Source organism: Phocoena phocoena, chromosome 4 (genome assembly GCF_963924675.1).
Source record: "Phocoena phocoena chromosome 4, mPhoPho1.1, whole genome shotgun sequence".
Taxonomy (NCBI): Eukaryota; Metazoa; Chordata; class Mammalia; order Artiodactyla; family Phocoenidae; genus Phocoena; species Phocoena phocoena.
The window spans coordinates 77,089,905-77,113,927 of NC_089222.1; the positions used below are offsets into that span (position 1 = coordinate 77,089,905).

The 24,023-nt window shown below is 49.9% G+C and overlaps 1 protein-coding gene across 8 annotated transcripts in view; it reads left to right on the plus strand.

Annotated features, from left to right (window-relative positions):
- Window positions 1-24,023, plus strand: part of MYLK (myosin light chain kinase) — a 178,841-nt gene that overhangs the window by 148,547 nt on the left and 6,271 nt on the right. For 4 of the 8 annotated variants that reach the window (XM_065876030.1, XM_065876031.1, XM_065876035.1 and 1 more), the window contains 5 exons: window positions 145-348; window positions 6,203-6,420; window positions 7,671-7,794; window positions 16,103-16,255; window positions 18,791-18,914. In XM_065876030.1, coding sequence (XP_065732102.1) covers window positions 145-348; window positions 6,203-6,420; window positions 7,671-7,794; window positions 16,103-16,255; window positions 18,791-18,914 — 823 coding nt within the window. The remainder of the gene's footprint in view (window positions 1-144; window positions 349-6,202; window positions 6,421-7,670; window positions 7,795-16,102; window positions 16,256-18,790; window positions 18,915-24,023) is intronic. The other 4 variants (XM_065876033.1, XM_065876034.1, XM_065876036.1 and 1 more) reach the window with 1 other exon arrangement.

A 24,023-nucleotide genomic window follows, 5' to 3' on the forward strand; every position in this document is an offset into this window, starting at 1 on the left:
CACAAATGGGCATGGCTGTTTTCCAGTAAAACTTTATTTAGAAAAAGAGGGAGGCCAGATGGGTCCCACGGTCCATCACTTGCCAGTCCCAGGTCAGTGGAAAGCTGGGCTAAATTGCTTTTTCTCTCCTCCTTTCATTCACAGTGGGAAATTTGGACAGGTGTTTCGACTTGTAGAAAAGAAAACTGGAAAAATCTGGGCAGGGAAATTCTTCAAGGCATATTCAGCAAAAGAGAAGGAGAACATCCGGCAGGAGATCAGCATCATGAACTGCCTCCACCACCCCAAGCTGGTCCAGTGTGTGGACGCCTTCGAAGAGAAGGCCAACATCGTCATGGTCCTGGAAATGTGAGTGTCCCACCACCACCCTCCACCCCAAGATGGAGAGCACTGTGGGCCAGGGTGTGATGTGCACGGCACTCGGCAGCCCGTATGGCCGGGTGCTGACCACTGGGGACAGTCCGTCTGTGCATGGTGCTGGCCCTGACCCACTGCCCACCAGCCCCCTCTGCTCATCTCCAGAACACACCGGCAGGTCTTTGAGGACCCCTGCCCCCTTCTCACCCTCACCTCCCTGTGAAAGGCTCAGGGCTATCCCTCGGTTCCTTGGTTTCATTCAGGGCATTCTGACCTAGAGGTGGCTTTAGAGCAGAAGAAGGGGGACAGGGCAGCTTCCCAACCGGCCTGTGAGAGAGAAGGGGGCCCAGGGCTGGGAGCTCAGAATTCAGGAGTGTAAGCCTCGCTCCCGTCCTCCTGCTCTGCTCTGTGTGCCCCTGGTCCACGCTGGTTTGTTCTCTCTTGACCTCTCACTCACCAAAGAGTAGTGCTTTCTGAGCTGGGCTGTACAGAGGCGGGGGGAGGACCAGATGACGTCCAGCCAAGGCTTTCCTGGACTCCATTGTTTCTTCGAGTCCCAGTCCTCCACCTCTCTCCCCTCTGAGTGCTGGTCTGCATGTGCACAAACACACACACACACACACACACACACACATACACACATACATACACACACACACACACACACACACACACATACAAACATACTGGAGTCAGTAAGCCAGACATGCTCCGTAGTGTGTTTTTTTTTTGTTTTTTTTTTGTTTTACGATACACGGGCCTCTCACTGTTGTGGCCTCTCCCGTTGCGGAGCACAGGCGCCGGACGCGCAGGCTCAGCGGCCATGGCTCACGGGCCCAGCCGCTCCGCGGCATGTGGGATCTTCCCGGACCGGGGCACGAACCCGCGTCCCCTCCATCGGCAGGCGGACTCTCAACCGCTGCCCCACCAGGGAAGCCCAATATGTATTTTTTAGTCATCTCTTTTCCTTTTTTAATCTGAATTTTAAAAGTATATGATATAATCATATCAAAAAATATAAGAGAATGCACAATGAGAAGTCCCATTCCTACCCCTGTCTCCCGTCTACCCTGTTCCTACCCTGCCTCAGCACCACTGGTAACCAATTTTGTTGGTTTTGTCTGTGTCCTTCCAAAGTTTCTTTATGAAAATGCAAGCATATATTATTTTTATATATTATTCATATTCATATATGAATATATATATATAATGTATGTATGTATGTATATATACACATACTTCCCACCTTTTAACCCAAAGACAAGTTTCACTCAATATTCTATACTTGGCTTCTTTCCATTCAACAGTGTATCTTGGAGAGAGGCCCACATCAGTAGCCAGGGGGCTTCCTCACTCTCCCTGCTCCCTGGGATCTCAGTGCACGCATAGACCACAGGCTATTCGTCTTCTTTTGATAGGGTTTTGGATGGTTTCCAGGCTTTGGCTTTTGCAAAAAGGCAGTGTTTATAACCTTGTACATACAGCTTTACACTCATGCCTGTGTACATCTGTAGGGTAAACTCCCAGAAGTGTGGGAGTGCTGGATCAAAGGGGATTTGAAAGCTTTAGCAATACTCTGAAAGTGCCTGCAGCATCCTTGAACTGCTCATCCCGAGCTTCAGGGATCTCAGTCCTTCGGAGAGGACTCTGTCAACATCTCGGTGTTCTTTCCCGGGAAAGGTGAAGCCAGTGAGGCATCCCCAGTTTGAGAAGTGACTCCCCTCACTCCGTGAACCTTTGCTGTGTTTCCTTTCAGTTTGTGTTCCTCAGGAAAGGCAGTCGTGGTTAAGAGACAGACTTGAGTCTGAGAAACCTCACTTCAGTCCCTGCTCTGCCTCTTGCTGACGACCTTGAATAAGTTGCCCAGCTGTGCCGATCATTAGTTTTATTATCTGTAAAAGGAGGCTATAAACCATCTCGTGTACAATGTGGGGATTAGATGGAATACCATGTGTTAGGCACAGACTGTATAATTGCGAGTTATTCTTAGAGTATGATGCATTGACTTTTTCTGTATCCTGGTCTTTTTTCCACTTAAAATTATTCTGTGAGCACTTTAACACCCAACTGGTTGTGTGGAACAAGTCCTACTATTCAGGAAACCTGGGGTCAGCTTCTATTACTGTCGAGCTGTGATTTTGTAATTATTAAATCCTTTCAGCGAGGAGAGATATTTGGATTAGACTCCCTTTTGGTTCTAAAATTCTGCAGTTCTGTGGAACTTTTACACAGATTCAAAGAAAATCTTCCTTCGTCTCCTAGAATCAGTTTTCAGCCCCGAATTCAAACTTCCCTCCCCACTTCTAGAAAAGATTTAGCCCATGTCCATGGCCTCACTCATTACACCCTCACAATAGCCCTGTGGGCTACAGCCTTTCACATTTATTGTAGAACAGGTTGCTTGGTCCAGGCAGCGTGGGCGTGTGGGGACATGTGAAGAAATGTCTTATCTTTGGAAGTTAAACCTTGAGCAAGCTCGTGAGAAGGTGCAGGAGCGGGTAGGAGGCAGCCAAGCCTGGGTGAGGCTGGGCAGCAGAACCAGTGGGCAGAATACCATACTTAGCTTGGAATTGGGAGTTGGCAAGCTGGATGGAAAATGTTGGGAGAAAACGTACGAGGGCTTCAGCTGGTCTGGCTTTCATCCCTCCACCCCACGCCTCCCCCGTGGACAGGAGTGAGTCTTACATTCACAGATGCCAGATGATTCTCCTGCACTTGGGGTAAGGAGCTTGCCCCTTGATAGGAACTCGACCAAAGAAGAAGGAGCAGATTCATACTCAGTCTGTACTTCCCTTCCAGCTTAAACAGACCGGGCCACTGAGAAGGCAAAGGTTGGCTTTCAGCAGTACGATTTGCTCTTCTCCTTGTTCGGTGGAGAAACTGAGATTAAGAGAAGGACGATCCCTGGTGATACAGAAAAATGAAAATGTATTGCAGGGCCCCAGCCTTCAGATCAGCCGCCTCAGATACAGTGAGAGACCAGAATTAATGTGTCTTCAGCCTTTCTGACCTCCGATTATGAGACAAGCCCCTATCGTTGTAGCAGTGTTGCTCTGATACAGGAGTTCCTTCAGGCTCCGGGCCTGGAGTCAGGGCTGGTCCTTTTGGGACATTCCAAGGGCTGGTGGGCCCCTGAGCACTGAAGCAGATGTGTAGCTTAGGCTGAGTCATCCATCCATTGCCCATCTCACCTTCATGCTGCCATTGGCAAAACTGATCAAAGAATAAGCAGCTAGCTGCCATGAGACAAGGAGGAGAGGGTCTGGGTTTGGAGCCCCATGAAGTGTCATCCTTCTGGCTGCCAGTGAGCGCTGGCCAATGTCTACAGTTGGGGGATAAATTTGATCCCTTGGAATAAGGTAGGTTTTCTTTCATTCATTCACTCACTCATCACTGTTAATTTATTAAGCACACATTTCCTCCGCCCAGTCTTGGCCCAAGGCTTTATCCCATCTCTGTGGGTGGCAGCTTCTTTCCACCCACAGTCTTGAGCGTTTTGAAAAGAAACCTATATAGAACTGTTTATGTAACCCCTTCCATCCTTGAAAATGGACCACAAGGACAGTTTTCAAAATACATCAACTAAATTTGAATAGGTTTGAACCTATATTTGCACCTCTACTGAATAGGTTACCTCTAGAAATGCAGCAGTAATTATCTCCACGGCTGAGATTTCTACCACTCATTGCCTCAGACGTTCCCAAGGACACTGCAAAAAATGGTTTCTTGCTTTTTCAGAATATTTTAAATTTAAAACCAAACATTTTGGGGTACCTTGTCTGTGCCAGATATTGCCAGGTAAAAACAAGGGTCTAGAGATGAGCCGTACCTTTTCCAGACATGTTCACAAACAACTTTAAGACAAGGCAGACTTGATGGGGAAAGTGCAGAGATGAGAGTGTGGGAACCCAGGGAGGGAAAGATCATATGATGAAATTGGGAGTGATTTCTCGGAGGACATGAATTTCAGCTGGCTTCCCAGGGGTGGTAACTGAGTAAGCCAATATTTCTCAAACTTGTCTGATTTTAACAATGACCTGGGGTACTCATTAAAAATATGGATCACAACCCTTCCAAGATTTTCTAAATCAGAATCTTCAGGGGAGAAGCTTGGGAGTCTGTATTTTCAACAGGAGCCCCCACTGGTTCTTTAAAAAGGAAAAAAAAAAAGATAATTAACTTTATTGAGCACTTACTATGTGCCAGGCACTTTTCTAAGCACTTTACCTGTATTAATTCACTCAATCTTCACAGCAACCCTGTGAGATAGTGCTGTTTTTATCTGCATCTTACAGATGAGGAAATTGGGGCTCAGAGATGTTAAGAATGGCCTGAAACCTAGGAACCTAAGAACGGAGATTAGAGTTTGACCTAGAGCCTGGGTGGAGGGCAACAGAAATGAAGGGCTTGAGGACAGAGGCGCCACCTGCTGGCCACACAAGGACGTCCTTCTCGGTTGGTTCTAAAGCATTGGTTCCAGCGCCCCCCCAGCGGCCACTGGCACAGACTGACCTTTACCCGCTCAGCCCTCCCAGAAGTCTTTGTCCTGTTGTGATGGAGACCCACAGAGGCTTCCGTGTGCTGGGCCCCATGGTGTGTCCTTGTCTGTCTCTCCCTCAGGGGTCAGTAACAAGATCCACTTGGCCCGCAGCAGGTTGTCAGATGATAATTAATATGTTCTGAGCACCCACTGTGTGTCAGGCATGATGCTTTACAAAAGTTCCTTCATTCCTAACTACTGTGATGTAGGGACAGATGAGGAAACTGGGGCTCAGAAACGTTAAGTAACTTGCCCAAGCCACAGAGACAGGATTCAAACTCAGCTCTTTCCCATCTTTGTGATGACGCCCTTAGAAGAGGGAAGCCCCTTGGAAGAGGACAGGCTCAGAAGGAAGCCCACTCAACCTTGTTCAGCTGGTGGATCCACAGGCCATTGTAAAAAAAGAACTTACTGATGTCTAGATGCTGCATAAGTTACCAAGGGGATGCTTTAAGGTTTCTGAGCAGTGAGCAAGGAAGGTGGGTTTGGAAGGCTGGGAGAGGGTAACAGAGAGGCCCCACGTGACTCAGCATTTGCACTGAAGGGAAATATGCTGGCTGGCCAATCCTTAGAAAAGACGCCCACTGCAGGCCCCAGAACCACCATGGCCAGGATCCAAAGTCTATCCGGGCAGGAAGGATGTGCTACACTCCCAGCCTGGGCCAGGGAGCAGGGGAGGCAAGCTAGTTATGGCTGGAAGGAGTAAACTGCTGTTATAGGCCTAGCCAGAGGAAGCAAATCAATTACAACTGTAAATATAATAGGTTACAGCCAATGCCTTTTACAAAATGTGCTGATGCTCCGTATTATTGAAGATATTTTTCTGTTTCTGGCTATGCAAAGCAAATGCTTACGGGTACTGTGAGTTTTTCAACTTCAGTTCTTTATGACTAACAGACATGGCTGGAGAACAGGGTAATCCCTTACATCTATAGTCGTTTGGGGGAAAGAGTTTGTCTGGAAGTTACCCTTTTTGCTTAGGAGATCATTCTAGATCTCTCAGTTCATGGCCACCTCTGAGACTGCCTAGTAGATGCTTCCCTGAACCCCTCCAAAGCTTAGTGGGCACAGGCAGGGTCCCCCAAGCAGGAAACCAGGAGGACCGGGCCATCCTCACACAGTGGAAGACTGGGACCGACATAACGGGGCAGTGGTCTGGGACTCAGGAAGCTGCAGAAAATGCCTGGCACCCCCATACACTGGGCTTTCCTGGCCGTGACCCCTTCCCCCAGGCTGCCCTGGCCGGGCTCCCTGCCAGCCAGGCTCCCCGCTCCTGTGGTCTGAGCACCCCCTCTGTCCCCGCAGCGTGTCCGGGGGTGAGCTGTTCGAGCGCATCATCGATGAGGACTTTGAGCTGACCGAGCGGGAGTGCATCAAGTACATGAGGCAGATCTCGGAGGGGGTGGAGTACATCCACAAGCAGGGCATTGTCCACCTGGACCTCAAGCCCGAGAACATCATGTGTGTCAACAAGACAGGCACCAGGATCAAGCTCATCGACTTCGGTCTGGCCAGGAGGTTGGGTAAGGCCGAGCCACCTCTCCCGTTGTCACCAACGCGTCACGGCAGTGGCCGTGGCTGTTTGTGTTCCAGGCACTGTATTAGACACAGCAGTATTAGAGGGGATGCCCCGGATCGGAGCTGAGATCACAGACCGTGGAGACCGCCCCTCCCACTTACTAGCTGTGGGAGCCTATGTCTCAAATTTCTTATCTGTAAATTGGGGTAACAGTAGGACTCACCTCATAGAGCTGTTATGGGATCGCTGAGTTAAGATAGGTAGAGGGATAAGAGCAGTGCCTCGCACACAGTAAGCACTTTGTAGGTGTTTTCATTTATTTTATCATGATTATTTTTCTCACTCTGGTGCCTTCAGCGGCAGAACATTCTGCTGCTGGCGCTCCCTCACGTTTGCACCCTACCGTACAGTTTCCAGAGCACTTTCACCTACTTTCTCTCATCTGATTCTCACAGCAACGCTTTGAGGCAGGCAGGGCAGATTTTATGAGCCTCAATTTGTAGACCAGGAAACCGAGGTTCACAGTAGCTTTGCCCAGCAAGTCCCACGATGAGCTGGGGTGGAATGAGGACCTGGGGCCTGGTCCAGGGCTCTCTGAAGCATCACTGCTGTTCCTGCCCTTTCAGGAGGCAGGGCGCGTTAGGGGAAGGCGCTCAGGGCCTGAGTACCCAACCCAAGAGTCATTTTGGTGGGTGATGGTCCTCTATGGCTCAGAGGCACTACCTCAGGGTTACGGTTTTTCCCAACTAACCTCCCAGCAGCTCCTGGGAAGAGAGATGTGACACTACGTGTGGAGAGGTGGGTGGGGGAGGGGAGGAACATGGCTCAGGAGTCAGACCCCCTGGGTTAGGTCCTGACCACCATTTACTGGGAGGCAGGGTCGGGGGGGGGGGAGTCACTCCCTGGGCCTCCCTTTTCTCCTTGGGAGATGGGGTCATCCTCCTTGGCCAGAGCATTAAATAGGAAAGTCCTCATAAAGCAGGCAGCAGGGTACAAATGACAGACTGAATGGTAGAGATTATTTTCAAGCACAAGTCACCACCCCTGTCTCAGGGAACTCATGGGAGAGACAGACAGATGGAAAGCCATTCCATCCGGGGCAGGGCGGTTTCACTGGTGTGTCGATGCACTCGTTCCACGAGGAGGCTGTTGTCCCTGTGCCGTCCTGCAGGGGGAGAGCCTCCCAGGCACCTGCTGACCTCGGGTTGGCTTAGGGACGTTCTGGCGATTGATCCCTCTCCATCCTGGTTGCAGAGAACGCGGGGTCTCTGAAGGTCCTCTTTGGCACCCCAGAGTTCGTCGCACCTGAAGTGATCAACTATGAGCCCATTGGCTACGCCACAGACATGTGGAGCATCGGGGTCATCTGCTACATCCTGTGAGTCCTGGGGCACACGGCGGGAGGGTCCCCAGGCTGCCCTGATGTTGAAGGGACCAGGGCGGGTCCTGATGGGGAGCCCGCCTAGAGTCAGGAGGGCGGTAGGCTCCCAATCCCCTCCTCGCTGGCCTGCCTGGCTTCTGTGCTCCTGGTGATGTCCACAGCCCACGTCACACTTCTGCAGGAGCGTCTAGCTCTACACAGCAAGAGCCCCGTTCTGGGGACCTCACCATCCTTGATGCTAGCCACCTAGGGGCCTTTGGTCAGGAGGACAGGAATGTGGCTGGTGCCGTGGAATTTACCTTCATGTGTGTACATGGGTCCATAGAGAAGCAGGGAGAGAGCCCAGGTGTACATCAGCTGTGGGTGTCATTGTCATCTTCAGAGGACCGCACCCCATCCTCACAGCAGAGGGACCCCAGATTCCAGCTTCATCTCTGCATCCAGTATACAGACTAATTAATAAGCACTTTTGATGATAGAGCTTTTAGTGGGACCCATAGACAACAGAAAGCTACTGTGTAGTAATTCGAATTGGGAAATTAGGTGGAAAATAGGAAGCCATTCCGTTAAAAAATGCTGGAGAAAAGAGGGAAGGCCAGTAATCTAGACCAGTGCTTCACAGACAGTAACATGAGGGGATCACCTGGGCTGCCTAGATTACAAGTTCTGATTCAGAAGCTCCAGGGGACCTGAGAATCCACATTCCTAACAGGCGCTGGTTGCTGGTGGTGCTGGTCTGAAGACAGCACTTTGAGTACCAGGCCCTAGAGCACACCCTCTTGTTGGGATTTGGCTGATTTGGCCTCTGAAGCCTGAGGCCGCAAGCAGGCACTAGCCTTAGTGGCAGCCCCTGAGTTTCTGTGACATCACACAGTTATGGGATGGTCTCCCTGAAAATGCAGATATGCGTGTAGGCATTTTGTAAAAAAGTTTTTGTTGTTAAAGCAAAAGGACAAATTAAACATTTTCACAAAAAACTTGAATATTGACCTCTAAGAATACTTTCTTAGATCCATGGGGTCTTCAGACCCCAGTGTGAGAAATGGCTTTAGGTCATTCTACTGCACAGCCAGGTTTAGGAACAACTGTTACAAAAGCTTTAGCAGAAGCAGAGTGATGTGTGTGTGTGTGTGTGTGTGTGTGTGTGTCCACCAATGTGGCTTTTTCACGTGCTCAGGAGTCTTACTCTCCCTGTGGGCTATTAGGACAGCCTACCTCAGTTGAACCTGTGTCACAGGTTCTGTGCCCCAGAGTCATCTTCTTCCCTGCTTGGGGTCACCCCCACCAACACAGCCTCCCCCAGAGCAGCAGAGAAGAAACTCTGGCCAGGAGAGCATCTCCCTGCCTCTCCCTACCCAGTCCCCTCCAGGAGAAAGGGAGCTGAGGAGTGAAGAAAACTGTGTCAGATTCTGTAGTGCTGGCCCCTTGGTAAATAAAGGAGAGCAGGGCAGTGGGGACTGCCCCAGGCTGGATGGGGCTCACGCCGGATCTTTGCCCAGGAGAGGCTCTTGGGAAACGGTCTTTTGTCAGCTCCCTCTGTTCAGACCCAGCTGCCCTGTGGCTTGGCTTGGTCCTGGGTCCCCCTGCAGCCATCAAGGAGACTTGCCTTACTCTCTCCATCGGTTTTCCCACTGCTGTAGAATCAGGACCATCTGTTTGGTCCTCAGAATAAACCTGGGAGTGGGGCATGGCAGAGATTCGGTCTTCAATTGGCATTGAGGTCACAGGAGCCAGGGAAGTCCACATGGCTGCCCACTTCCCACAGTCCTAGAGCATGGCCAGCTGTCCCAGTTCACCCAGCACTGATGGGTTTCCCAGGATACGGGACTTTCAGTCCTGAAGTGAGGACCATCCTGGGCAAACTAGGACGATTGGTCTCCCTACGGGTCAGGGCCAGACCGGTGACTAGACGCTCAGTGAATTTGCACAGTAAACACACCTATACCCAGACCCGGAAACTACACAATACCAGGCCCGCAGCCCTCCCAGTGCCCAGGCTCTGGTTACTCCCTCAGGGGTAACCTGATCCCCATTCTAACATCACGCACCATGTTCACCTGCTTTTGAACTTTATATAAACGAAATCATACAGAAAGATGTGTCTGGCTTCTGCCCCACCTTGTTTGTGACCCCCATTCATGTTATGGTGTGTAGCTGTAGGCTGTTCATTCTTGGTGCTGTATAGTGTTTCACTCTGTGAACTTCATCCAGTTTACTTATCCATTCTGTGCTGATGGACTAGATTCCAGTTTGGGTTATTGTGAGTATTCTAGTACACGTGCTTTAGTGAATATCTTTATGCATTTCTGTTGGATATATAATCTAGAACTAGAATTACTGGGTCATAAGAGCACTTTATTTTATTTTATTTTATTTATTTATTTTTTTGCGGTACACGGGCCTCTCACTGTTGTGGCCTCTCCCGTTGCGGAGCACGGGCTCCGGATGCACAGGCTCAGCGGCCATGGCTCACGGGCCCAGCCGCTCCGCAGCATATGGGATCTTCCCGGACCGGGGCACGAACCCGTGTCCCCTGCATCGGCAGGCGGACTCTCAACCACTGCACCACCAGGGAAGCCCGAGCACTTTATTTTAAAATGAAAATTCTTTGAGGTGGAAGAAGTAATTTGGTTAACATGTTACATGGTTTGCTAGATTACTTTTAAAGCTGAGACCTAGGAATAGGGAAGGGCTTTTTGAACTGGGGGCAAAATAATTTTGATGAATGGGGCACCAGCCTGAAGGCATCTGGACGGAGGCGAGAGGAGGGTGGAGAGGTGCCTGTGGAAGGGGGGCAAGTGAGCAGTGGGGGTGACGGACACAGGCCAGCCCTACACAGCCTCCTGTAGCCTCCTCAGCATCCTGGCTGCTGGGGAGCCAGCACCTCTGTGGGCTGCTCTGCCCTGCGGGACTTTTCCTGCTGGCTCTCACAGTGGGGATTGAGGTCTGGGAGTCTCTCTCCTCAGCTAGGGCTGTCAGCAGGGCACGTGGTGTGAGAACAGAAGGTGGAGCCAGCCAGACTGCTTCCTCTCAGCCCTCGCTCTGCAGGATTCTGGAGCCACTGCCGGAAGCCCCCAGAAGAGGTTCTCTGGTGGCCCTCGTGCACCTTCCATCCCTCTCTTTGGAGCTTGGAGTCCTTGTCAGGGTCACCTTCCTTGTTTGTGCCAGAGGATGCCCCCCCCTCCCCACCATCTCCTTTCTGGGGCCAGTGAGATATGGGGAGCTGGGGGACAGGTGATAACAGGTGTATCCCTCAGTGCAGATTTGGTGAGCACCTCCTAAGTGAGCAGCTGTGTCCCATAGGTTGTTTTGACTTTGCTGAGGGAACTCCTTCTCACACCCTCGGAGAGATCAGGGCAGATCCTGTCACGGTACAGGAGACCTGGCTCCACTGCCTGCCCAGGGTCCCCAGGCAGGGTAGAGATGTAGCAGGTGGGGTTCGGGGCCCCTTACCCTCTCACCCCTGATTCTGAAGGGAGAAGCAGATTTCGTGGATCTGCTGGAGACTTCTGCTATTACCAACACCCATTGGTTTCTGGCAGGAAGAGAGAGGACCAGGCTCTCTAGACCACACTTCAACGGTGAAGAAATTCTAAGCCCCGCCTCCTTTTCTAAGACCTCCTTCCCTCTCTTATCTCCCTCCCCCCATTTCCTTAGGACTTGCTGTTCCCTTACTGCCTGTGGAGACACCAAAACCCTTCTCTGTGCCCTGCCCTCACCCCTACGCCAGAATTCCTTCTCCTCCTCCCCTCCCCCAAACTGCGGCCCAGCTTTCTCCTCCCTGCCAGCCTCCTGCCGACCTTCCCGTCTCAGCTCATCCGTGAGCATGCACCGTGGTCCAGAAAGCCAGGTCCATCCCCGCCTGGAATCTAACTGCTGGGGACAGCAGCCTAGTGAGCTGGCGAGAAGTCCCAGTGCCCAAGCATCAGGTACCTACTCAGACTCAGATTCGGAGGCAGGGCTCTTCAGAGGGATCCAGTAGCTCCACCCAGGGCTGCTTCTTCCCTCTTAGCTGCTGAGTCCAGACATGCTCTCTGTTGCAGGTCCTGAGACCTCCGGGCACCCCACATCCACACCAGGCCCAGACACCACCTGCAGGTTTTGCTCTCCAGGGACTTGGGCTGTGGTTTACATGACTAAACCCTGGGTCTGTCTTTCCTAGGCTACTGCACAAAACGATGCCCAGCTCTTCCTGTGGGGCCTGAGCAGCCCTCTCAAATCTTCCCACCGCACCAGGGAGTGAGCATCCCAAGGGTAAAATGGGATAAAATACTAACTCCTTCCTGAGCGCTCGGTAGTTCTACTGGAAGATGTATGGCCTCCTTTGCTGGCCATTCATGCAGTGGGGTCATCTGCTTAAAACGCACCCTAGAGAAAGTGTCATTCAAGAGGCCTTCCTGCCTTCTGCCTCCTCATGCTCTGTCCTCCAAGCAGAGCAGGCCCCCGCGTCAGATTCCCTGGTGACGTTGGGCTGCAGTAAGAGATGAAGAATTAAGAAGTTAGAACACCCTGCAGCCATGTCCTTAGTTGACTCATTAGCACAAAGACTAATATTTAACCATTAAAAATGAACATTAAGACTCTGTATACACTTGTGAAAGACAATGTCAAGTGAGGAAAAAGTAGAGCGTCCAAGAACTTGCCCACACTGATGACAATTTTGTGAAAACCAGACAAATTCACTGGTTATGTTGGGGAGAAAAACACTTTACCTCTTTGGTTCAGTTCTTGGGGGTCTGCAAGTCAAACTGACAAAAGACAGATTAACGGGACTTCCCTGATGGCACAGTGGCTAAGACTCCATGCTCCCAATGCAGGGGGCCCGGGTTCGATCCCTGGCCAGGGAACTAGATCCCATATGCGTGCTGCAACTAACACTTCACATGCCACAACTAAGGAGCCCACATGCAGCAACTAAGACCCGGCACAACCTAATAAATAAATAATTTTTTTTTCTTTAAAAAGGACAGATTAACAAAAAGAAAACAGATTTAATTATGTACATATGCACAGGTGTTCATAAAGAAATGTGACTCAAGGTACCTTTAAAATTTGGGGCTTATATACTACTTTAACAAAGAGTGATAAATTATACAGAAATAACTAGACGAAGGAAAAAGGGTTTGGAGCTTCTGGAGGGAGTAAATTGTGACAAGGTGACTAGGAAATGTATAGGGACTGTTCAGCGATATCTAATATGCAGATGACTGTCTTTCTCCTCTTTCTGGGAAGAGAAAAAAATGGACAAATAGAACAAATGGAAATTTATGTCACCTTAACGAAGAGAAATTTATGTCCTGCTTTTAGACAGAAAGAGAGAGGACAAAGGGCTAATTACCTTCAGCTCAAGGCAATTTTTATGCCCAAGTTCATATTTTGGGGTGGTATACTCTGATCCCCTTCAGTTAAAACCTAGGTGAGACTAGGAAAAGAGGTAAGTAGCTGTGTTTTTAATGCTAGGGTTACTATGTTTGTTGATTGGGTTGAACAACCCAACCATATATGATCCTATGCAAATTCTAGCAATAAAGAAAAAGTACAAGAAAGGAAGTTTTAAAATTCTGCAAAATCCCACCACCACGGAAAGGCATTACTAAAATTCGAATACTGTCTTCATCATCAGGCTCTGCATATTTTTTATTTTAGAGACGTACTGTTTATCGGGGAATGCTGGGGGAGCTGGGGCAGGTGAGGAGCCAGCCAAGGCTTGGGAGGGATTTCAGATGGATGGGCTGCCAGGAAGGAGGAGTGCCAGAGGCCAGAGGAGACTCTCCCCAACTATGAACATCACAGAGATTAAGCCCTATCTTTGCAGGATGACAGTTCCTAATTAGGAAAGGAGGTTTACAGAAGGCGGCCTTTCAGCATTCCACAGCAGGGTTGTTTACTTCCCTGCCCCACCCCCCACCCACCCCCACCCCGCTCCCGGCAATCTCTTGGAGTGCTGTAGGACTTCCCCTCTTTGTTTCAAATGGAAAGTGCAGAGACAGAATGAAGCATGTAGCTGGCAAGCAAGAGTCAGGCTGCTTCTTGACGGGACTAGTTAAGCCTATGGGCTTCCTGGGAGCCCCTAGGAATTCTAGTCCAGTACCCTTGGTGTATAAGGGGGGAAGCTGAGGCCCAGAGAGGGGAAAGGAATAGCATATAACAGCACAGACTCGGGCCTGGTGAGATCCCACCCTTCCCTCATTGTGATATGATCGAGAATGATTATCTCCATGCCTTCTCGGAACATAAATGGGTGTCTTGCTTTAAGACATTTTAATGCCATCTATAAAACTCTTTTATTCAAAAGCACAAATATGTTGATTCGGGTGAGATAATTCACACTGAAAAAGCTCTTTTTCTTCTTTTTAATGAAGATTTTCACCAGAGGGTTCTGCCCATGCAAGCTTTCCTTGCAATATTTCAATAGATTTTGTTTTACAAAACTTAGTTTTCAGGGCCGAGTGTATTTCATAAGCTGATGCCTCTTGGATGCCAAAACAGCTCCCGAGGGCTTTGCATTATTGTTTATGATGAGGGATCTGGGGAAAGGGATGTTAGTGAAGCCTTAACTTGGAAGGTTGATGGCATGAGGGCCCTAGATCCATCTCATGGGGCTCAGGTGGGGCCAGGGCAGGACCAGCTACATAAATCATGGGGCCCAGTGCAGCATATAAAGGGGGGGTGACTTGTGTAAACATTAAGAATTTCAAAATGATGGCAGCAGAGCATTAAGCCAAGAGTGGGGCTCTTCCAAGGCCCATGAAGCTGGCCCTAGGTCCGGGTGAGTGGCGGGCTGCATGGCTGGGGGGAAGGTGAAGTGCCCGCCAGAGGTGAGAAGTGAGGCCAGTAAGCCAGATGTCTGCTCCATTCAGCTTTGAGATACTTTACCTTCCAAATTTTATTTGGCTTAAGCTATTGGTAAGTGAGTCATTCCAGAGATCACAGATTGATGGGGCAGTGGGGGTGAACTGTGTACAGAAGAACTGCATAATAGCTATGGTCACAGACCGAGCTCCTTACTGCGGACCAGGCCTCCTGCCAGTGCTGTACGCTGTGATTTACTTCATCTTCCTAGAAATGACTGTACAAATTAGCGGTTAAGAAACAGGCTCATTGGGCTTCCCTGGTGGCGCAGTGGTTGAGAGTCTGCCTGCCAATGCAGGGGTCACGGGTTCGTGCCCCGGTCCGGGAGGATCCCACATGCCGCAGAGCGGCTGGGCCCGTGAGCCATGGCCGCTGAGCCTGCGCGTCTGGAGCCTGTGCTCCGCAAAGGGGAGACCGCGACAGTGAGAGGCCCGCGTACCTCAAAAAAAAAAAAAAAGAAAAAGAAAAAGAAAGAAATAGGCTCATTGACTGCAAATCCTTGGGCAAGTTACTTACCCCCACTTGGTGCTTTAGTTTCCTTATCTGTTAAACGAAGTAATGAGTTACCTGCCTTAAAGGGTGGTGTTAAGACTGAATGAGTCCATCTGTTTTAGCTCTCTGCCCAGTGCATGGCACATAGTGAACATTTGATAGATGTCTGCTGTTATGAGAATGAGGACGCAGGAGAAGGAGAACAGGGAGAGGTGGCAGTGGTGACCACTCCAAGTAGCAGGTTGTCCATCTAACAGAGGAGGAAGCTGACACAGAGAGATGAGGGGAATTGTCCAAGGTCACCCAGCGAATGAACAGGCCATGGTTCCTCTGAGGGAAGTTTTCTGGTTTGGCCTAAATGCCCCAGGCGCATTGTCGTCAAGTATAGATGGATCACCGACCCGCATTGCAGGTCCACCCTTCGTGGACACACCCTTGCCGAGCCCCACTCAGGCTGGCCCTGTTCTTGATGCTGATGGTGAGAGGTGGGAGGGCGGGACAGGGCGCGGTGATGAGTGCTGTACCACGTGACCAGTCCACGGGTCTGTGTGTGTGTGCGCGCGCGCGCGTGCCTGGAGCCCTGCGAAGGAGGCCATTCCTCCCCCCAGGACCTTGGAGAAGGTTCTGCGGGGCGAAGTTCTCGTCAGGGTGTTGGGGAAGAACAGAAGGCAGGGAGGAAGGCCCTGCAGTGCTGTGTGGAAGTGGTGAACTGAAGAAAAGTCCCTCCGCCTCAGCTTCACAGGCAGGTGGTGTCAACAGGCGGGCGACACCCCAGAAGTACAGTGAGTGAGCCAGCGGGAAGAGGCTGAGAGCCACGCCCCCTTCTCTCCTGGGTGGGAGGAGAGGCAGGCGCGGGGGCGTTTGGGGCGCTCTCACCTCTGACCTCAGGGAGCGCTCCCCTGGTGGGACCGCCCTCCTTGCTGGCCTCCCCCACTCACTGCTCTCCTCTCTCATCCCCCAGGGTCAGTGGACTGTCCCCCTTCATGGGTGACAACGATAACGAAACCTTAGCCAACGTCACCTCAGCCACCTGGGACTTTGACGACGAGGCCTTCGATGAGATCTCTGATGACGCCAAGGATTTTATCAGCAGCTTGCTGAAGAAAGATATGAAGTAATGAGTCGAGATTTCAGTCTTTTCGGCCTCCCCACTCCCCGGACTGGGGTCCAGAGGCAGGGACTCTCTTTCCCTGTCGTGGGCCCCTCCGCACCCGAGGAGGGGAGGATGGGCACTGCGTGCGCGAGGGTCCTGCTCCCTGGTGCCCGACACTCTCCTGTCTTTCGAAGCACAGAAACCTCACCTGAAAAGCAACGCTTGACTGAGTGTTGATGGAATGAGGCAGCTTGCGTGTGAATAACGACAGCTCCTTTTATTTTCCGTGTACAGCTGTGGCCTGCAACCGCCCTGCTGAAACCTCAGCCCCCCTTCTGGGGCTTGCAGGGGAGATACCCTATTTGCCGGTCCTGACCATACTCCTAGCTATTCTGGCTGGATGCTTATTTTGTATCTAAATCATGTAGGAGCTGCCTGCCTGAGTGTGGCCAGGTACCTTCCACCACTGGCCAGTTAGGCTGTGACCCCAGGCCACTGGGCCCAGCTCCATCTCTGTCCCCTGCAACCGTGCAGACTGTGAGGTTCTCTCCTCCACCTTCTGGGGCTGCCTGGAGCTGCCCAGGTGGTCAGCAGATGACTATAAAGAACATCTGTGAACGTCAGGAGGCCTGAGCGTTCAGGCATATAGACGGCCTAAGGCTGTGAGGAAAGGTCAGACGCCCAAGGTGCTCAGTCAGTATTTCAGGGGGAAGAGGATGGAGGTGGGAGCAGTAGAGGAGGCTAGAGCAGAGGAGGGGAGGTTGAGGGGGTCTTGGTGTGGCTGGAGAGAATTCACTGGCGAGGGGAAGCAGCTACCGTTACGGTAGGAAGTGGAGAGGGGCCGTGCACATGCCGGGAGGGCCGGCCTGCACCAGGGCAAGGGAGTGGTGAGGTGTCGGCGGGGGGGCCACGGGCTGTCGGGCGCCTCACCCACTCTGTGAACAGGTGGCCAGATGAGGCAAGGCCTGGCTCCAGGGGCCCCGGGGAATCGTATTTGGCAACATGAGCAGCTGTAAGCTTTTCCCCAGAAGGTGGTGTTGAAATGGGTGGTGTGCTGGAGGAAGGTGGGAGGAGTCAGCCCAGAGGCTCTGCATGTGCACCAAGGGGACTTTGTGGCCTACGTTCTGCCCTGTCTGCCTGGCCCGCAGACCCCTGTGAGGCTGTCGGTCGTCTTGCTCCCTCTGGGGGAAATCCTGTCTGGGACATGAGAGCACAGTTGCTAAAGGAGCGAGGCTAGAGGGTCTCTTAAGTGGTTCGGTCTGGTTTTCTGGTTACGCACCCACCTCTCAGTCCTTTTTAGCCAGCTCAGGGCCAAACTCCTCCAGAGGAGACATTCCACACTCCTTGACAGCGAGGTCTTTTTAGCACTTTGCTGCCCCAGTCTCCACCTCAGACGCAGGCGTGACCCAAGGAGGATCTAGATGTTGCGGGGGGCCGAGATGCCCCTCCCGTGTGATGGGTCCCCGCTCCCCAGGTGCCTCAGGGAGGTGCGGACCTCCTTCCTAACAACTCTGGTCCAAGGATGGCTTCTGTCAACCAGGCTTCATTCACCCAAGATGTGGTAAATGAGGTATTGTGTATATACCCTATTTTCTTACCTGACCTTGAGTTTATTCAGAAACGTGTTGGCTTCTCTGTGCTCGTAAAATGGACTCACCAAAGAATTGATTTCATATAGATAGACACTAGATTCCCATAAACTCAAACTCAGCATCTCTTCAACCAGAAATCTCCATCTATCAGCACTTTAAAAAATGTTTTTCTATTATAAATTAATACATGTAAGTTGTACAAACTTTGAATATAAGAAAATTAAAATAATCCATATCCCCTTATCTAAAGACCACTACATTTGCTATAGTTAGCAAATTTACTTTTACTCATTTTTCTACATATGTTAGCACTTGGTACTTTGGACTTCATTAGTCCTATGACAATTAAGGTGATGGCCCTGAAATATTTCTAGATTCCCAGAGCTTTCAGAAGATTAAATGAGTTTCAGTACAGTTCTAAGGTTGTCATAATTCATAGGTTGTACAAAGGACATACCTCTGAGTTTTAATGGGAAAAACCTGATACTCAACCACACCATAAGATTTGAGAGTTCACTGATTCTCAAAGGTTTGGGCCTAAGGTTTCACTCTTCTCTCCATCAGACAAGGAGGCAGAAGGATCGGGCCTCCACAGTTCCCAGCCCCCACGTGACCAGCAGAATGACCCCACCCTGGAATACGGTGCCAGTCATTCCCAGACATGTCTGCCCTCCAGCACTTAGCCTCCCTAGACCCCAAGGGCAGGTCATGAGACTCCAGTTGCTTACTGGTGTTTAGGGCTTCTCAACACTAATGTATTCTGGGTCTAGTCAGTGTAACCCAGACCAAGAAAGGAAAAAGGCCAAGAGCACAGTGATTCTCACCATGGTGGATGGACTGGGAGCAGAGAGCCCTGGGCTCTGCCCTGTGTAACTAGGGACAGGTGACCTCCCGTTTCTGACCTGACCAGCAGTCTCTGTGGTCCCCTTCTGCTCAGAAACCCTCTGATCTCTGCCTCTATTAGAAACCGCTTGGACTGCACCCAGTGCCTTCAGCATACATGGCTAATGAAAGACACCAAGAACATGGAGGCCAAGAAACTCTCCAAGGACCGAATGAAGAAGTACATGGCAAGAAGAAAATGGCAGGTAATGAGGGGTCACTTTGGACTGGGATGTCGCCCCTCATAATTGCTTTATTCAAGCTACCCTCATTCCCAACTTGCCCTGGCCTCACTCCAAAAATGTTTACATTTGTTTCTGAAATAGTCTGGGACCAAGACTGACATTCCATGTCTTCGTGACTAGGGACGAGCAATGTCACCTTTAGGACTATTTGGCAGCCCTGGAGAATGTGATCTCCTTATAGGTAGCATGATGGTCTTGCATTTCTTTACAGTGAAGGAGGTGGACACATGTTCCACAAAGAGAGACATGGGAGAGACATAGAGAGGTTGCATGTTACTAGCTACATGTCCTTAGCCAAGTTACTTAACCTTGCTGTGCCTTCGTTTTCTCATCTATAAAATGGGGATATTAGTGGTACCAAATCTTTGTGAGATTCTCACTGTTGTGAGAATTATATGAGATAATATTCATCTGGCCTTTAGCACATTGCCTGGCACATAGTAAGTGTTCACAAATGAGATGGGTAGCCAATATGTATGGAGGGCTGGCCACGTATCAGGGAACATTCAAAGCACTCTCTATGCATTGTTTTTTAATCCTGGGAGGCAGGTACTATTGTTATCTCCAGTTCTTAGACAAACAAAGCAGAGAAAGGTTAGGAAGGTCACCCAGGGTCACAGCTAATAAGTGGGAAAGCCAGGATTCAAACCCAGAGACTGGCTCCAGCGTACACAGTCTTAACAGCACACAGTTTAATGACACAAATCGCCTCTGATTGTTAGCAGATGGAGAAAATGATCATCCAAAACCGTAGAGAACTTATCATGATCTATTTTATTTCTGTTATCACTACTAGTATTATAAAATTCCTGGGCTCCTGGAGGGTGCATGGTTTCTATACTCAAGGAATGTACAGTGTAACAGGGACCTGAAGCAAACAGACATAAAAGGACATAACACACACCAAGAATTATAAATGTTCACTATAGCTCTCCATTCCCATATATGTGAGTGCGGACAGAGAATGGAACCAGTCACACCAGAGGTGGATGTGGTTGTGAAGAAAGGCTGCCAAGGGCAGGAGTCTGAAGTTGGCCATGGAACATGAGTAGAACACAGAGAGGAAGGGATAACAGCACAGACGGAGGCAAAGGCGCAGAGGTGGGAACTGGACCTCACGCTGATCATGCTGGCCTGACAGGAGCAGTCTTTTAGCTGGGCATTCAGGGGACTGGGGCATTTAGACCTTGCCTTTGTGGCAGAGAAAAAGGAAACCACCATTTTAGGGGCAACTGGGACACTGGTGATTTGCCACACAGAATGACTAAGCCGCAGTCCACTGAAAAGTCCAAGTTCACACAAAGGCTGAGAGGAGCAAAGGTGAGAGGGGGGCTTCGGGTGTGTGGGTCTGAGAGACTTCACCCCCTGCACATCTCACCGGCCTCCCCGAAGTGGAGTCAGTTCTTGGTTAGCCCCGCCTGAAGGGTTGGGTGGATCTCCTGGCCTCTGTCAAGTACCTGGTGAGTTGGAACACCTGTGCCGCTTACCTTACCCTCTGGTGCCATTAGGGTCCAGTGAAATCAGAGGAGCAAACATTCTTTTAAAAAAACAAAGCCACAAGGGGGCCACAAAATCAAAGGTTGGCTTTATTAATGATCCTGTGGCCAGTAGATCTCAAAGAAATAGCGGTATTCCTGGAGCAGATACGGTGACTGGTATGGGGGGTGGGGCAGTTCTCAGAGGAGGGAATTGCACTGGGTTTTGGTTGGATGAGGCCGTGGGCTAAAGGGCAGCCTTATTACTTCAGGCTTCTGGAGGCATCCACACATCTGCTGATGAACCAAAGCCAGGAAGAGCCTAAACCCAGGGGATAGGCGCAGAGAAGAGATAAGGAAATGGGAGAGGAAATAAATGGAATTTTTCAGTCAGACGGGTCCGGAAACCATAATTTGTGGTGATATCTGAATCACATTTTTTTCTTGTTGTTTACAGTGTTATTAGCCATAAGGTTTTCTGAAAGTGAGAAGGGAAAGGACAGAATTCAGAGAAGGACCATTAATTTCCTATTTTAATATAGGTAGCAGCATTTGGAAATGGCTTTTCCACAGAAACAGGGGTGAGGTTTCACAAAATTACATAGAAAGTAGTCTGCAAAATCCCATTCAACACATAATGTCCCTGAAGCATACTGTCACTGGTAATAGTTCAGCTGCATCTGACCACCTTGTGTTACATCTCCTCCTTAGGAAAATGTTTTCCACATTTTAAACTCTGGATACCAGGACCTTAGCACCCCTGGAATAGGGGGTTCCCTCTGAGAGCAGCTGAGGTTCTGTGTGCTGAGGCAGAGTGGAGGGGGATAGAATGGGGTGTGCTGTGGAGGGAGAGGGCCAGGGCAAGCACAGGGGGCCCACAGTGCTCTACAGCTGTGTAAGAAAAGCTTCCTTGCTATCATTCTGGTGTGGTTTTTTTTTTTAAAGCTTATGACATTCTTAAGGATTTTTTTTTTTTTTTTTTTTTTTTTTTTTTTTTTTTTTGCTGTACGCGGGCCTCTCACTGTTGTGGCCTCTCCCGTTGCGGAGCACAGGCTCCGGACGCGCAGGCTCAGCGGCCATGGCTCACGGGCCCAGCCGCTCCGCGGCATGTGGGATCTTCCCGGACTGGGGCACGAACCCGTGTCCCCTGCATCGGCAGGCGGAAAGGATTTTTAAAATTTATTTTTGGCTGTGTTGGGTCTTCGTTGCTGCATGCGGGCTTTCTCTAGTTGCAGTGAGCAGGGGCTATTCTGTTGCAGTGCATGGGCTTCTCATTGCGGTGGCTTCCCTTGTTGCAGAACAGGGGCTCTAGGCGCGGGGGCTTCAGTAGTTGTGGCACGTGGCCTCAGTAGTTGTGGCTCACGGGCTCTAGAGCACAGGCTCAGTAGTTGTGGTGCTTAGTTGCTGTGTGGCACGTGGGATCTTCCCGGACCAGGGCTCGAACCCATGTCCCCTGCATTGGCAGGCAGATTCTTAACCACTGTGCCACTAGGGAAGCCCCTGGTGTGGTTTTCATAAAAGGGGAAGGAAGTAACATGGGAACAAGCCCCAACAAGCAAGCAATAGATAGATGATGACTCATTGTATTATTGATCTTAGAATGAAGTTATTCTGAAAGAGGGTAGGTTTTTTATTTATATCAAAAGAATGTTGAAGAGACGTGGTTGTGAGTAATAGCACTGAGGGTGGGTAAGTTGAGCAGGATAACAGGGCCTCTGCATGCAAAATGGAAGCAAAGGACTAGGAATTGGAGGCTTGTGGGCAGCCATCTTTATTCTCTGAGAACCACAAAGACTTCAGCAGTATGGACCAAAGGGCCTTGAGGAAGAAAGCTTTTGACTCAGTATAGCATGGAGTACTCTTGGCCATCACATTTAGATAATACGCATTCTCAGGGGAAATTGTAGTCTTGGGGCTGTTGGTGTTTATGTAGGGCCCATGATGGCTGGCTGGCTCTAGGGTGATCACCTTGCCGAGGTTTTCCAGGGCCTGTCTCAGCTTTATCCCTGAAAGCCCCTCATCCTGGGCAATCCCTCAGTCCTGGGAAACCAGGCTGCTTAGTCACCCTCGCTGGCTCTCCCAGGAGAGGGAGTCTGTGCTCTGTTAGGGAAGCCGTTACAGACCCTGCCCGCCTGGAACACAGGAACCCAGCCTTGGCAAATTGCCCTCCAACAAGAAAAAGGCCTCCTCAAGACAAGAATGGAACTTATCAAGAATTGAATCTTTCTTTTTTGATGTTATAAAAATTTCCAAAGGTCTCAGTTAGTAAACCAGCAACCAATTTTCAGCTCAAAGGCATGAAACTGGAAGGCTAGAACATATAGTTCTGACAAACTTCCCCACCAACTAGTTTTTCCCATGAAGCAGCTTCCAAAGATTGACCTCTGATGTGTGGGTTATTAAGATTTTCCCTATTGAGCACTTACATTTCTTCCTGTTTTAGAAATTATATGGTCTATTGCTCCATCTGATGGAAAGTTTCCCCCAATGTGTGGTCTATTCATTTGTTATTTGCCACCTTCTCTGAAATATTGTAACGCTTTGATTTGCCTTGTTCTCATAGCTTCCTATTAGTCATTTTGTTAACAGAAGAGGAAAGACTTCATTCTTCCACACCATACAAGTGAAGACAGTCCTGCATCCAGGTGTTTGGAATTAGGGAGCCCATGGGCTCAAGGGGAGCGTTCCCTGCTACACATTTGCGTGTCTGAATCACAGTCTTTCTGTAGAAGACTAGAGCTGCAGGGAGATTCGAATCTTCAGGTCCAACAGTGAGGCCCAGAGAGGGGAAGTGATTTGCACACGTTAACAGAGTAATGAGTGGTTAGAGAACTAACCTGTCCCTTGTCAGGCTGTTTCCTTCCTCTCTCAGCAGCTAGTCTGTGGTGACGTTTGCTCCCTGGATGCACAGCATCTGGATGCCTCAAAAGACGCTTTGGGTGCAGGGCTGGAAAGCAGTGGTTATGCCTTAGTTTCTTATCTTAGTCATTCCATTGACCTTAGAAAAGGGGGGAGAATCTTTACTTAAAGGTGAGAAACACAGACACAATGTGTCTTATTGGGGACTTCTTAACCTAAATCCTATGCTTGGTAGAATTTTCACAATGCAAAGAAAATTTTCAAGTCCTGGCATCTTTTTCAGTAAAAATTCTGTCCTCTCCCAAGGTGCCTTGACTAAGAAAAGCAAAGTGCTGTGCTTTTCATTTCTTTGGGTGCTGCTTTTTGATGCTGGGTGTACATCAGGGAAGAACTTCACTGTAGACTTGTGCTGGGGCCAGCCAGAGTATTTCTCGAAATCTCTTAGGTATCTGAATCATAAACAGAACTAAATGAGACCTTGGAGATCATCCTGTCCAACCCCCTCCTTATACAGAGAAGGAAACTTGAAGCCCAGGGAGGTTAAGTGACTTGCCTATGGTCAAGAGAAGGCCTTTTTTTTTTTTTTCTTTTCCCAATGGGACCTGTGGGATCCGTAGTAACTGTTCTCTCGGCCAATTAAAATCCTATCACTAGCATTGTTTTATGAGAAACAGCCTCCACTGGGCCCTGTCAGCAGTTAAGTCTTTGGAGCCGTCTCAGCCTGCAGTTGCTTTAT